Source organism: Crotalus tigris, unplaced genomic scaffold (assembly GCF_016545835.1).
Source record: "Crotalus tigris isolate CLP2741 ecotype Arizona unplaced genomic scaffold, ASM1654583v1 scf7180000017622.5263843, whole genome shotgun sequence".
Taxonomy (NCBI): domain Eukaryota; kingdom Metazoa; phylum Chordata; class Lepidosauria; order Squamata; family Viperidae; genus Crotalus; species Crotalus tigris.
The window spans coordinates 4,403,901-4,420,248 of record NW_024096517.1 but is presented as its reverse complement, the minus strand read 5'-3'; the positions used below and the strand labels follow the sequence as shown (position 1 = coordinate 4,420,248).

The window sequence follows — 16,348 nt, the reverse complement described above, 5'->3', positions numbered from 1 at the left end:
ATGCCAGGAACATGATTGCATGTGTTCTCATTTGTAATAAAATAGATTAACTCGCTGTGAAATTTTAACTAGACGGAGACACAACAGTAGCTACCTAATGAACCACAACTCATTGCTGTTAAGTAGCTTAATAGAAGCATACTGATTACACCGCTGAAAAATGGATCTGTTTATGTGCAAGAGGCCACTAGCATACATTATAGCAAAAGATAGCCACAACTGTCTTCCATGCTGAAGAGGAGGTTATTTTGTACGCTGGATTATCTTGCTATAGTGGGCAAACATCTAAATGACAGTACCCACATTGGGCTGAGCCATGATTACAACATTTGTTGAATAAACCACTGTTGGCAGGTATATATAAACCACTTATATATCGTCAGGTGGGCGTGGTCCATTGGGTGGGCGTGGCTGCGGTGGTAACGGCAGACTGGGTGGGACTAAAAAGTTCAATCAATCAATTCCAACTTTGTGAGATCTTTTTTCTTCCCACGAGAAGTTGAAATTGATTGATCGATTCTTTTTTTTTTGGCACACGGCAGTGGACGCCTAAAGCGAACAGGTTTTATAAAACCCAGTTGAAGGCCTAGGACTGGGGCGATGGCGTGCATGCGAACAGAGAGGGCTCTGCGTGCCACCTGTGGCACACGTGCCATAGGTTCGCCATCACGGGCTTAGCATGATAATACGCACTCAGTAAAAAAAAAAAAACCAAGGTGCTTATTATACAGGTATCTACCTACATGACTTCACTATCAAATCCTTTAGCTCAGAAGTCCCCAACCTTTTGGGCACCGGGGACCGATTCCATGGAGAAAAGTTTTTCCGTGGACCGGAGAGTGTGTGGGTTTGTGTGCTGCCTGCATACCATGGATGGGGCTTTGCTTGTTTGTGCGGACCGGTTGCTGGCATGCCGCAGCCTGGTACCAGTCTACGGACCAGGGGTTGGCGACCCCTGCTGTAGCTTATGTTTAATTTAAAGTGCATCATTAGAGGACATAGTAATGATTGAAATGTAATAGTGGTACAGCTTTACCTTGTACCTGAAAAGAAAGGTGTGGAACAAAGGAATTATGTCTTTCAGGAGAATTATTAGTCAGCAACTATTAGTTAGACAACTATTCCTAAAAAGATTAACTCCCTTTTACAACCCTGAAATCCCTTAATTCGGGGTAGAGTCAGGACATTTGGATGGAGCCAAGCGTTTACTGTCCGGATGCCCTTCCTGGCACCACATAGAGTTCACAGCAGAATTATTATTAATTTTTTTGCACTCTAGGAGAGAAACATCTGCCACTACCTAGGATTGAACACTCAACCTTCTGAATGGGAGGTGAGCAACTTCACCACTAGGCTACTACATTGCGCTTTTCCTAATAAGACTAATGTACATTATATAAGTTGACTGGATCCCTTCCTGGGAAACTTATTGCTGTTTTATGCGTGCATAGTTAGCTCTCTTTCTGTACATAAAAAAGACTACCTTGCCATCTTCAGACCTAAGACAGAACCATGGGGTACTTCTGGGCTAGCAAATGTTAACGCCATACCCACGTTAGATGGAAAGGTGTGATGTCATTCCTTTTAGCCATGTTTAGATCTGAAGATACATAAGGAGCCATGGAGATGAACTTGGAGAAGGCATCCCAAAGGTGTTAGGAAACCAACAGTAAGAAGCATGCATTAAGCCCAGAGAAGCAGAAAGGTACTAGAAAAAGACTCACACTGACTTCCTGCGATATAAGAAGGAAGAATGCAGCCAGATTTGCAAAATTCTCTTACCCTAGCCTTATCTATATGTGGAGTCATCTCACTAGGCTGACAAGGTATAACTCCTATTTGTGTCCTTATATACATTTTTTTTAAATCTTCCCTTTCACCAAAATGTGATCCTACCGATCTTCTTCTTGTGCCATATCCATTGGCGATCATGTTGGTGATCCTGTTTTTATCAGCAGCCGCATGAAAAAGTGCTGCTGAGTTTTGTCCAAACCAGTCCCTTAGATTTTGAAGCCACGATGTTCTTCTTCTGCGTGGACCTCGTTTGCCTTCCATCTTTCCCTGGAGAATTAAACGGAGTATGCCGTATTTTTCTGGGTGTCGCATCACATGTCCAAAATATTCTAATTTTCATTTTTTAATTGTTTTGATGATTTCCCTGGGCTTTCCCAGGCGGCTGATCACCTCCTCATTTCTGATCTTCTCAACCCAGCTTATACGTAACAGCTGCCTGTAAAATCCACATTTCAAATGCTTCTAGTCTCTTCAGGTGGCCTACCGATCCTACCAATACACAGTCTTAATAAAACTGCAAGCTGTGATCATTGTTACTAGTAGTTTGCACCATCCCCAGGTTTTTGCTGGTGATAACCCTGCATCAAACAGATCCCTGAGCTTTCAAATGTTAGAGGCGAAGAGGCAAAGAATCAGCAATCCTTTGCGATTTTCTCTTCAGGTCTACTAATCCGGGGATCAATTTCCTAACAGTAATACCTTTTATTTTTTTTCTTTCCCCAACACAATTCTCAGGCCTCCAGTTATACCTTCCCCATGTCCTGAAAAATGACAGAGGTTTGTTTTCAGTTGCCTTAAATCAAAAACTCCCTCAAGATATACTAAAGCTGAAAGGCCAAGAATAGATTTCTATCTGTTTAAGCTTAACAAATATTTTTAATTAGTAGGCTAACAGTAGAGCAATTAAAGGCTTCCCTTTTTAAGTTTTATTAGTTATTGTATGTTCATTAACTAAGAGATAATTAGTTAAGAAAGCAGGTCCATTGAGGATTATCCACTGCATAATAGATACGCTTCTGTGATTTTGAGGTTCACTTGCTATTGAATGTCCAATAACTATCCTATTAAAAACATATTTGAGGCAGTTTTTTCTGCACAATTCATTTAGAACAGGCCACACAACATACTCTGATAAAGGCCCTTTGTCATAAAACTCTCTGCACAACCTTCAAAAGGTTTTTAAAATAGGAGTCCTAGAAAAACCTTGCTCTGGACTGCAAAAGTCCAGGGTAGGCCTAAAAGCAGAACCTGGAAATGGCTTTGGATGAAATTAGAAGTCAAAGCCAAGTCTTCTTTCATGCACTAAAAGGTGAACCATAGCAGATCTGGAACAAATCCTTGGCAAAGTTGCGGAAAGATAAATTCAAATTACTTTCTCTAGCTTAGGTATCCTCCAGATGAATTTCCGTCTCTTAGCAAAGAGGAACATTCCCCGGGAAAAATAACTTTGCATGAAGGAGAGTCAAGGTTAGAAAGGACTAGAAGTAGTCCTCACACTTCATTGTCTTCTCCTTGCCTCTTGCCTCATTTCTTTTTTGGATTTTCTGCCAAAGCCATTCCGATGGGTTATTATTCTGGCATCACAAGATATCATAGCATGTTCTGAAAGTGGTCTGATCATTCACGTTGATTGGCAGTGATGACTGTTGGATGCTGGAGATGTGCAGTTCCTCTCAATCTTATTGAAAGTATCGATCCAATTTAATTTCCCCCCCTTCAGAAAATCTGATCATTTCTCTTTGGACATCCAAACTGCGTTGATTCCATTCAAAATTCTGGATTGGTTTGGGGAGAAACGCATGGAACAGTCCAACTTGCTCAGACTAATCAAGGAGAGAAGCAATCTAGAACTAAGGAGAAAATTTCCTGACAGAACAGTTAATCAGTGGGACAATTTGCCTCCAATGTTCCATCACTGGAGGTTTTCAAATAGAGACTGGATAGCCATTTGTCTGAAATGGTCTAGGGCAGTGATGGTGAACCTTTTAAAGACCGAGTGCCCAACTGCAACCCCAAACCCACTTATTTATTACAAAGTGCCAGGGCTACATCAGCATTGTGGTGCCCTCGGGGGGGGGCACTGGGTGGGCGTGGCTGCAGTGGTCATGGCAGACTGGGAGAGTGTGGCCAGGGCCAGGGTGGCGGGGGGTCAGTCCCTCACCATCTTCCCTGGGGGGCCAACGCTGCTTGCTCGCTCACTTCCTGCCCTGTCGCTTCCAAATACCACGTGCTCGCTACTCCGGCGAACTCTGCTGGGGCAACGGTGTGCGTGCCCACAGAGAGGGCTCTGAGTGCCGCCTCTGGCACACGTGCCATAGGTTCGCCACCACTGGTATACGGTCTCCTGCTTGAGCAGGGGGTTGGACTAGACGACCTCCAAAGTCCCTTCCGACTCTCTTATTCTATTGTTGTTGTTATATAAAGTGGTAGGAAGGCTTCTGATTCTATTCCGTTTTTCCGTTTCATTTGGAAAGTCAATAGAGAGATTCATTTGGATCCCCTTTGAGTGGAATCGCTAAAGAAACGCCATTCATTGCTTGAACCCAACCTTTTCCTTTCTTTAAAGGAGAGGATTCAAGACAGCCCTTCGCCTGCTCCATCCATAGAAGAGGGCCAGCGACCCAGTAGTCATGCCTCTTCGCACCACAGCAGCAGTGTTTCAAGTTCTCCATCCCAAGTCGACAACACATCGGATAGAATTGGTTTGTACCGTTTCACTGTTGACCGTTTTGAATTTAGGAAACAGCCCTGTAGAAAACGGGAGAAAGGAATTACCAAAGGCAGTGAACGTATATCTGAAAATTGTTAGAGACAGAGAGGGGGGAAAGGAAGAGAAATGAAACAAATCTATGTATGCTGGAGGACCACGTTGTGCAAATCAATTGCGAGTCAAGGTGAACCCATCCATTACGACTTAGCAAAGGGATGAAAATGTTTATTTTCCTGACATTTTTAAGGCTGATGTTTTAGCTTAGTTCTTAGGTTTGAGATCTTTTTCAGTTTTAGAGTCTAATGGACCTTTTTTTTTTCCTTGTGCTTTGTAAGACTATTTGTATTTGCTTTTGGAGAACGAAATTTCACACAGTGTCTCACCGAGTGCTAGATGGTCTCTTTCAAAAAATTTGCAAGCATCTTCAGCTTGACACGGAGCTGTTCTGCTTCTAAAATATTCCGATCAACCCGTATCACCCTCAAGATCGCAGTTCCATCCTAAATAAGGGATATTTCATAAATGTTAATGAAATTAGCTACTTTCTCTCCCCAAATTATAGAATTATGAAAATGGCGGTGAAGGACGGAATGGAGACCATTTGGCCATTGATAGAGATATTTTAAAATATTTAAATGCCACCAAAATCAGTGTCCGTAATTGATTGCTTAGCTTTGTAGTCAGAATTGGGTTTAAATAACTTAGAATATGTTAAGGATAAACGATGCATCGTTCTAATCAATAAAGACATCAATCTCTCCCAAAGTCATGATGGTATTATATATTTGTACGATTTTCCAGGTGGTGTTGGGTTGTTGTTGTTGTTTTCAAAATGTTCTTTCAACAGGACAGATGATGGTTTTCAAGCTAACATCCATCAGCTCCGATAGTTAACCATCTCGCTGGCTGTATTAAGCAAGAAGAATTGCAGGAAATCACCTGTTCTTCTTTTAAACTCTCTACTCTATTAAAGGCATTTTTCATCCTAAATAATGTTGACAAATCAGTCTGGTTAATTAGTTTATTTTAACCTTTTAAGTGGGGGAGGGGAAGCATGCAACTTGTCTTTGGGCTTTTCTTTGTATTGTTCTCTCAAGCCTGGTTACACCTCAGAGAACTCTTTTCGAGAACTTAGTTGTAACTTTGAAGTGCTGTTAAGGGAACAGTCATGAGCTGAGGAATACCTACAATTTCTGCCACCCAGAGTCACAGTAACAAGATTGGAAGCCATATAAATAGTTAATAACTAACTAAATAAATATCCTAATGTATCTTGCGTGGTCAACATCATGGAATGAAGAGGGAAAAGTGAGATACACCATTGTCTTGAGCTTAAAATGCTGTAATCATCACTATGGTGTATATGTTTAATTAGACTCTTTTTAAAAAAAAAAAATGTAACTAATCTAATCCTTACTTCTTTCCCTTCCCTGCCACCTTCAATTTTCTTTTAGGTCTGTTATCAAATATTAGAGAAGGAGAAGCAATAGATCAAGAATCTGGACCCAACCCCAAAAAACTCCCAAAGGAGAAAGGTAACTCCATTTTTTTTATTTTGCTCATGTCAGTATGATTTTTAGATTGGGGTCTTTTTTGTTGTTATTGTTTTTTTGGCTGCTCTATATCCATATGTTGAAATCAGAAGGTCTGTTTTCTGATTACCGCATGGTGTAATTTGGAAAATGGATCGGGTGATATTTGCATCCACCTTTTGCCATATAACTGGGGGGGCAGCAAGATCCCCCCCTCTTCTACAAAAGAATACTCTTACTTTCTCAAAGTTCCCACTGCACGGTCTGGTAGAATTTTATTGGATGGGCAAAGTCTGGTTTGTTACTCACTTTGTGCTCAGAAACTTGGTTCTTTGGCTCGTTTTTCTTCTGCATTTATTTATTTATAACTCTTAGAGGCCACCTGACTCCCAAATAACTGTGGGCAGTAACTTACTGACTATTTGGATCTCAGTATCAGAATTTACTCCTGGTTTTGCTAAAGCCCCTTCTATAGATTCAGTGAGGAAGCCCCATTCAACCTGATTTTTAAAAATTCGTTAGTAAATTGTTTTGTAGTCTATAATATGAATGGGTGAAAAAAAAAACAACCCCACCGTTATTATACATCCTAAGGATGGCCTTAAATCATGCATACTTGATTATAACTCCGGGAGTTGGCAGACAGTTGCATTCTTGAATATATCTCAGACTTTCTGTAACATCCAGTTTTGCTGATGTTATTCTGTAAGTCTACAGAATAACACTAATCATTCTGGCAAAAATAAATTCACACGCCATCTATCACATTATCTGTCTGTTCAGAAATACTTAAGAGAGAGCGATCACGTCGGTGTTGTGGTTTCAGTACGTTGCTCAGCTTCTTTGTGTTTGCCTTGATTGTATTTTTACATTTGCAATGGATTGTGTTTCACATGAATAGAATGAACTAACTGTATTAATGCATTTGCCTAAATTAGAGCTCGCCTCTTGCATTTTTGAATTTCAATATAATTTGCTTGCACTTATTGGTTGATTACATGGCTTTTAGCCCCTCTCTTGCTTTGCTTCAAAGGTGGCTTGGAATCATAAAAGGAAGAAAACAGGCTTTACCATTTTGTCTCTATTAAGGCCAATATTGATGCTGATGATGAAGAAGAAGATGATGATGATAATATTATCATCAAAGGATTTAGGAATTCATTATTGAGGGGATATGTAGTTAACACAAAAGTATCGACGTTTATTAAGTGTGGCAAATCAGCAATTTACACCAGCATGATAAACATATGTTTTCACATCTGGTTTCAGTAATATCGTCATGATTTTAAAAATGATTTATAGCTCTCCGAGCCATAAACTGCCAGCTTTGCTGTAACTTGGAGTTTTTGTGAGATTGATTTAATTATTGAAAGCATGTTCCAGTGTCAAGCTGAGGGGTGGGGTGGGGTGGGGGTGAAAGCCCTACCTGTCCAAATAATTCACAGAACTTGCCCTGCAAGAGGATCACAACAGATCATCCGTGGAAAGTACCCTTGGGTAGCTAAGCATCGGTAGACCTTCTCTGCAAGACGTTGTACATGTGGAGGTGCTGGTTTTGTCCCTAGATATGTAAAAGGACTCTCTTCCCACAGAGTTCCACCGTGCTCTCCTTTTCAGGGCAAGACTGAAAAAGTTGAGAATTTTGCTATTTTACATGAACTACAATTCCTCCGGGCTGTGCAAATCCTTGGAAAAGTTGCTTTCCTTGCATAGGACTATGTCCAAAGCTTCTCCACGTCTGGTATGTAGGAGTGATCTTTGTAAGACAGGGGAAGAGATGCTGCTTAGGGAATGGTCAGATAATGGGTGGAGGAGCCTGCAACTAGATAACAGATAGAGAAAGAAGCTCAGAAACGAACAGTAGGAGAAGAGGCAGAAGCTGGGGGTGGAGTCAAGAGAGGACTTAACCTAGAGTTGTTATGTGATCACAAATGGTCTAAGCCAACCCCTCTTGAATTCCATTAACTCTTACCTAGAGCCAATTTAATGCTCACCCTTAGTTGACTAGATTCTTGCGAATAGGCAGGAGCAATAAATCTTCTGAATTTGAGCTTACATGTCTGACATTAACCTCCCTAACTTAACTCCCACTTAATGGCTACAACAGCGTCTGCATTTTGATGACGTGACTATCACCATCACGCTGCAACGGTTGTACGTGTGAAAAATGGTCATAAGTCACTTTTTTCAGCGCCATTGTAACTTTGAACAGTCACTAAATGAACTGTTGTAAGATGAGGACTACCCATACATTGATTTTGGATGAAAAGCTGAAATACCAGAGGGCTTTTGTGTGTGGGGGGGGGGGGTGAGAAATCGGTAATTGTGTGAAACAGAGGCAGGGTTGACTGGTTTTTTTTAGAGAAGAGGACTGTGGCTGATTCCCCCCCCCCCAGTTAACTTATTTGATGAATGAAAGAGAAGAATACGTTTGTGCAAACACAGTTTTAAATTAAAGCCCAGATTGAATTTAGACCAGTGGTTCTCAACCTGTGGGTCGGGACCCCATTTGGGGTCGAACGACCATTTTACGGGGGTCGCCAAACAACGCAGTCCGCCATTTGTCCCCCCTTTTCCTTAGCTGTGCTACTCCCTTTTATTCTATTGGCTTTTGAAAGCCAATAGAATAGACTCTCTTGAACAGAGTCTAATTCTATTGGCTTTCAAAAGCCAATAGGAATTGCCCAGGCTGTCTCTGCCCTGCTGAGCCCGCCAGAAGTCCCATTCTGCAAACGGTGCTGCACCAGTTGAGTAGTCCTCGACTTACGACCGGTTGAGTACTCCTCGACTTACGACTGGTTGGGGGTCGCGGCATTAAAAAGGTTGAGAACCACTGATTTAGACATAAGATATCATTAGTTTAAAGACGAAAAGGACCCTCCCGAACAGTAATGCTAAATTTTTGAAAACCTGTCTTCATCCCGTTCAAAATAGTTGGCTTGCACCAACTTCCTTCCCTCGACCTGTGTTTTTGTTTTAAAGATTCATTTTGCGCAACGTTGCCCGCGTGCTTACATTTTTTTTTTACTTTCAACTGTCCCTAGCATCTGTTATCACCGCTTTCAAAAAAAACCAACAACACAACTTTGGAAATCATTTTGGGGAAGGTGGGACGAGGGGGAGGGAATTAATAACACTCTTTCAGACCATCCAGTTTCGTGTGTGTGTGTGTGTGTGTGTGTGTGTGTGTGTGTGTGTGTGTTGAGTGGGGAATGAAAATTAATGAGTCAAAATGAGAAGAGATCAGTGTTTTGGCTTGGAAATGTAATTGCTTTTTTTTAAAAAACAAAAACAAAAACTTTCCTATTGATGCTGGACGCCATGTGCTATTTCATGTGCTACCGCGCAGCAGATTATCCAAGAGGAATCAGCCATCATAGACAAATATATCAGCATATGTCTTTTGTTTATCACCAGGCAGGCGAAGAGGAGCAACAAAATACCTATGCAACAGGCTAAAACCCTAGGGACTAGCAGATGGAAAAGGGAAACAGATATTCTAAGGATTTGTTCCAAGCAGAATGTGGTATATGTTGATAAAAGTGCAGTTAGGCTTTAAGGTTATGAAGCTTTACAGTAAGCTTCATTTTGATTCTTCCGTGTGTGTGTGTGTGTGTGTGTGATTAAAATATTTATCCCCCGTCATACAACCGCAGGATGTTGGGCATAAGGCCATCCGTAAGGATGAATCATATCAGTGAAGTGAAAAAGCACTTCATTTTCTTAAAAAAAGACATAAATGAACAAAATAGAGACTAGATTGCCCTTCCTAAGAATTTAATAATGAATAAGCAGTTTTCCTCTTTTACTTTCTCAGTGATGACAGCCCAGTTCTATCCAGGTCTTCTCTTTGTTGGTTGTCCAGCAAATGTTGGTATTTTTGACTTTTTCCAGAGTTTTTCTATAAAGGTCTGTTATCCTGCTGGCTATATCTCTAGCTGTCGAAAGTGTTTAGAAATAAACAAGCTTTTCTGGCAGACGTTTCAGTACCATACTAGATAGCATCATCAGTGCTGATGATGTTACCTAGTTGGGTAATGAGACATCTGCAAGAAAACAACCAAGCTCAGAGAGCACCAAGGACCCCACAGTCATCGCCGTCCTCCTCCTCCCAAACGTTCCTTCTAGCACTGATGATGTTACTTAGTTGGGTAATGAGACGTCTGCAAGAAAACAGCCAAGCTCAGAGAGCACCAAGGACCCCACAGACTTTGTCAGGAGTTTCTTCTTTTAATGGGGACCCCGGTTCTAACAGACAAAGTCAATGGAGGAAGACAGATTTGCCTGATGACCACCTGACCACTACTTAACTGCAGTGATTCGCTTAACAGCCAAGGCAGAAAAGGTCATAAACTCAGGCACAACTCGCTTAACAACTGCCCTGCTTAGCAATGGAATTTCTGGTCGTTAAGTCGAAGACTGCCTGTACTTTTTTTTCAAGATCAGCCAAGGCCTGGATAGCCTAACCCAGAGGTCCCCAACCTTTTGGGCGCCAGGGATCAGCTCCCTGGATAGAGGTTTTTCTGCGGACCGGAGGGTGCCTGGTTTTGTGTATTGCCTGCATCCCGTGGATGGGGCTTTGTTTGTTTGTGCGGACCGGTTGCTGGCATGCCGCGGCTCGGTACCGGTCCACAGACCGGGGGTTGGGGACCCCTGGCCTAACCAATACACTTGCTGCAGATCAAGAAATAAAGAGCAAACTGTCACAGCATTCAGAAAGAAGCATTCGTATCAAACCTTGAATTCATGAAATCCCAACCTTATCATCAAGAGAATGTGAACATGTCAATTTGCAAAGGCATAATTTGGGGCAGATTTTGCGAGCCCCTTCTGCAACACCGTATCCCCGTCTCTATTAAGAGCATTCCAAAAATCTTGGTAGGGCTTGTAAAGATCTAAAAATTTCTTATGTGCCCTTGAAGGAAAACCTGCCTCTCCACCATCCTTCCTTAGAGGAATGACGGATAGCAATCGGCATGATTGTTTCCTGTAGGTGAAACATTTTTATTTTTACCATGATATTAGTTGGACATCCATTTCCAGAAAGAAGATATAAATGTGTGTGGTCCCCGAATATCGGCTGTGTAGAAATGTTATATTACCCACTTGGACGTAAAAGTGTAGGTGACATAGAGCAGAGAGCCAGCTTTGCTTACAAATCAGCGGGGTGATGAGGTTGCAAAAGTTTATATTTTCCCCGCTTTCATTGGTAGAATTTATTAGCTTCTTGGAATTGATTCTGGATGCCTTTCATTTGCCATTGGGCTAAAGTCACGAACAAAATGATGATATACCGCGTTTTTGCTCACTCATCTTTTTATTGCCTAACTATTGTTATTGAGTAAAAGACATTCAATATATTTCGCGAAAGAGGCACAGAGGGAAGGGGAGAGGGTGAGCAAGAAGGGGAAATGTCTCATTATCTCTTCCCCCCCCCTTCTTCATTTTAATTGACATTGGTTTCTTTGACTGCTAGGCTGGCTGTCCACAGTGCAAAGAGAGCTTTTGGGAGTAGCATAGAAACAGATCCCATGATACAAGGGAAGAGAATACTTGTAGCGTAAGGTTGAATTGTGGGGTCCTTGGTTGCTCTCTGAGCTTGGTTGTTTTCTTGCAGACATTTCATTACCCAACTAGGTAACATCATCAGTGCTAGAAGGAAATAGAAAATGTGGAGTAGAGGAGAAATGAAGGGGGAGGAGGAGGAGGACAGTGGAGTCCTTAGTACTCCCTAAACGTGGTTGTTTTCTTGTAGACATTTCATTTCCCAACTAGATAACATCATCAGTGCTGGAAGGAAATAGGATATGTGGAGTAGAGGAGAAATGAAGAGGGGGGAGGAGGAGGAGGAGGAGCAGGTGGAGGAGGAGCAGGAGGAGGAGGAGGACAACTGTGGAGTCCTCAGTGCTCCCTAAACATGGTTGTTTTCTTGCAGATATTTCATTTCCCAACTAGATAACATCACAAGTGCTGGAAGGGAGTAAGTTTTACTCTCTGTTTATATACAACAATTCACCCTGTCAGAGTTGATAGGAGCGTGTTTTCTTCTTGGTAGTTCCTTGGTTAGGCAATTGTTTGCTGTTTGATTGTTCGTCTGAGTTGGCAGTTCCTTGGGTGGAGTGTCCTTCTCTGCTTGATTGTGGTCTGATCATTAATCCATGATGCGACGACAGGACCTAGAAACTCTGTTAAACAACACAGGGTTGGGTTATTTGCCCAAGCAGAATCACCTCGAGCAAAGTTTATATTCCTGCACTGTAGGAAACGCTCAGGGTCCTTATCTCTGGGAAGATAATGTTAACTCAGCAATATCATTGCTTTGATCTTTGGTTACACTCTGAACAAAACTAGATTGTCATTTGACTGACAGCCTTATCAGGGAATGAATGAAGAGTGACAGTCCAATATTGAAAATGCAGCGTTTACAGAACTTTTCGGAGTCCTGAATTTTCTCATGACACGGCTTCTTTTGTGCAAGATTGAATTTTACATTTTGGTGGGTTTTTTAAAAGAAATAAAATAAAATAAAAATAAAAATGTGTTTATTGCTAGCTGCGGTGAAACCTTACGGTTTTTCAGATTCCTGGATGGCAACAACGGCTGTCTCCCTTGACAGAGTTGTTGTTGATGTGTTCGCGCTAGTAATACAACCAACCAATTTTAACTTGGCAATGCTGGGATTTATCGCTCGGAACAGGCACTGCTCTGGCAGTTTTCAGGAGTCAAACCAAATTATGAATTCTGCTACTCAAGCGACTGTGTTTTCCCCATTGTGAGACGGTTTTTATCATTTGTTATTGTTTTATTTCAGGTTTTCTTTTTTCTTTTTATTTCTAAACCTGTTGAATCTCCAGAGCTGAGAAAGAGATAGCGACAATCGGAGTGGGGAGACCACTTAATAATTGACTAAGATGTCTCATTCAGGTGGTCCTTGACTTAGGATGACAATTGGGATCAAAATTTCAATCACTGTTGCGCCCAATTTCATGACCTATTTTTTTTTTTTTTTTTGCCATGGTGGTTAAGCAAAACACTGCAGTCATTCAGTAAATTGTGCAGTCATTAAGCGAATCTGGCTTTGCCCATTGACTTGGCTTGTTGGAAGCCAGCTGGGAAGGCCGCAGATAAGTTGTAGCATAGAAGATTTATTCAAGCACATTCACAAGAATCTGGGCAACTAAAGTTCAACACTAAATTGGTGCCAGATAAGGTTCAATGGAATTCAGTAGGGGTTGGACTTGGAGCACAATGATTCTAAGCTGATGACCTGCTTAACTCCACCTCACCCCGTCTTTGCCTGCACTTCTCCTACACCTACCCCCTCAATGTGTGCTCTACAGGTAGTCCTCAGCGTACGACCACAATTGACCCCGAAATTTCAAGTGCTAAGTGAGACAGTTGCTCGGTGAGTTTTGCCTCGTGGTACGAGCTTCCTTGTCACAGTTTTCAAGTGACTCACTGCCGTCATCCAGTTAGTAACAGGGTGGTTAAGTGAATCTGACTTCCCCATCGACTTTGCTCGAAAGAAGTTCCTGAAAGGGGATCCCCTAACTATGGGACACTGCAATCTTCATCAATGCAGGCCAGTTGCCAAACATCTGAGCTTTGATCCCGTGGCCCTGGGGATGTTGAAGGGGTTGTAAGTGTGAAAAACGCCTGTGGCATTTTTTTTTTTTTTTTTGCAGCGGCGTTGTAACTTTGAACGGCCATTCAAACAAACTGCTGTAAGCCGTGCGCTATCTGCTGGCCTCAGGCTGCTTTTTTTCTCCTGGAAACGCTGACCCAGCTGCCTCTCCTACACCTTCAAGACAGAGAGATGTGCTGGAATCCAAAGTTGTCATAGCAAGACGATCCTCAGCTCTGTTCCCTGACTCAGCTTTGTTCTTTCTCATCGCTTTTATATAAATACACTCAAAGGACATGCAAATATTTCGCTGCTGGGAAAGGCATTATATTTACTTGTAACTGCCATTCTCTGTGGCTGTGATTGGTTTTTTTCTCTCTCTCTCTTTTTTCTAAACCCTTTGGAGCATGTTTAGATTCTTATTTATCATGGAAACAAAGCAGTAGAACAGGGATTATTTGAAAGCCATTAGAGGACTATTATCCCAGCAAAGCTTTTCGGAGATCTATCAGTAGTTGACTGTTCTAAATTTGTGTGTACCTATGCAGGTGTGAGAAGGAGTTTGATGAAGGACTCTAGGGAGAGGCAGGTTCGAGTCCCCCGTTAGGCACAGAAGCCTCCTGGGGCCAGTCCATCGCTCTCAAGGACCAGTGTGGTGCAGTGATGAAGACGCTGGACTATGAGTGGGAAGGGTTAGGGTGCCTCTGAGCATGGCTGTTTTCTTGAAGACATTTTGTGTCTATTGAGAAACTCAATCCTCCAGGTCATGGTTATCCCAAAGATATAGGCGACATAGAGCAATTGGACTTTTCCAAAAGGCAACTGGACTTTCTTGGTTGAAGAATGGATGAGAAGCGAAATGTTTTCAAGGGGGAAACCCCCCCCCCAAGGAAGTCCAGTTGCCTTTTGGAAAAAGCACCTTTGGGACTTGCAGACGTTTCATTACCAAACTAGGTAACATCATCAGTGCGGCAGGCAAGAAAAGCACCAAGCTCAGAGAACAACAGGGACCCCGCAGTTCAACTCTGAACTACACATTTTCTATTTGGTTCTAGTCTTTTAGTCAGGAAAGCCAGCTGGGTGACCTGACACCGGCCATTCCTTCTCGGCCCTACTCACTGTCAGGCTGTGCAACAAACCAGCTGAAAAATAAAACTCAGTTATCCTGACAGGTATTGATAGCTTCGCTACAAGAACCATGGGTGAGCAGCGTGCAGAATTAGCACAACTGAAGACTGGGACATGTACTGTACATATTACAGATAACACACATTTTTTTATAGATACAAAGACATGCTGGGTGTACCAGAGCAGCAATTGCATCTGTTGTTATTATATTTGAGGTTATTTATATGACTTCAGCAATTCATGTAGTCCTCGGATTATGGCCCCATTTGGGCCCAGAATTTCCATCACCAAGGGAGGCGTTTGTTAAGTGAGTCATCATGTGACCATGCCAGTTTTGCAACTCTTGCCTTGGTCATTAAGCAGATCCAGCTTCCTGGTTGACTCTGCTTGTTGGAAGCTGGTTGGGAATGTCACAGATGGCGGTCATGTGACCCAGGGATGCTGCAACGGTTATAAATATACATATTGGCTTCCTTTTTTTTCAACAATCTTTTTTATTATTTTTTTTCCCATCAACATATGTTAATTTTTCCAATCAAACAAGTTGTCTGGTGTTTTCTAAGCTAATACATGTTCACTTCCTAATCCTTCATTCTTTTCTCTAATCAAGAATAGAATAAATTCCAAATTTTATAATAGTCCGTATCTTCTTTGTCTTTCAGCCTCCTAGTTAGTCTGTCCATCTCTGCACATTCCAATATTTTCGTGATTATTTCTTCTTCTGATGGCAATCCTTCATTCTTCCAGTACTGTGCAAAAATTATTCTTGCTGCTGTGGTAATATGTAGAATTAAATATAGTTTCTGCTCATTAATCTTTTCAGACATAATGCCTAGTAAAAAAAAGTTCAGGTTTAAAATCCACTTGTTCACCCAATATTTTTTCTAATCACATAATATATATATATTGGCTTCCCAAGGCCTTGAATCGGGATCACATGACCACAGGGATACTATTTTAGTCATATGTGCAAGGACTGGTCACTAGGCAGGTTTTTTCAGCCTAGCTTCAGTAACTTCAGACAGTTGCAAAATGACCGTTGTAAAGTCGAAGACTACCTGTGTAAGTAGGGCTTCAAAGAATGTGGGCAGAAAAATCCTGGGTGGTCACTAACAACCACAGGGAGGCAGGAGACACCAAAACTTTCAACCATGAGATAAGTTTGTTTTAAAGTGGGCTTTTTTAAAATTTTATTCTGGATACGCTTTGCATAAAAATGAAGTCAAACCTCCTTTGAATTGAGCTTGTGGACACCTTGAGTAGAGGTAGCCTTGAAGAAAACAGTTCGGGAGCCGTTTTGCAAGCAAAAAGGGACAAGGACGGTCTTTATGTCCTGAGAACAAAGCTAGCATTAAGAAGGAACTCAGGTTGGTTTCCCCATCCCCAAATTCACTGAGATTTAAGAGGGAATGGAAGGAGATCACCATCAGTCTTGCAAAATTGTCTTGTAGCCCACAATAGATTAGCTTTGCTGTGGAATTGATTTTGGAGTCTGGTCTTCCTTGTGGAGCTGACACCTTTCTCATTTTCAAAGTTCACCTGGGGTTGACAGAACTGCCC

The 16,348-nt window shown here is 41.8% G+C and overlaps 1 protein-coding gene across 8 annotated transcripts in view; it reads left to right on the top strand.

Moving 5' to 3' along the window:
- The window catches only part of DACH2 (dachshund family transcription factor 2), a 284,122-nt gene that overhangs the window by 190,431 nt on the left and 77,343 nt on the right, over positions 1-16,348 (top strand). For all 8 annotated transcript variants that reach the window (XM_039331668.1, XM_039331694.1, XM_039331709.1 and 5 more), the window contains 2 exons: positions 4,361-4,496; positions 5,959-6,039. In XM_039331668.1, coding sequence (XP_039187602.1) covers positions 4,361-4,496; positions 5,959-6,039 — 217 coding nt within the window. The remainder of the gene's footprint in view (positions 1-4,360; positions 4,497-5,958; positions 6,040-16,348) is intronic.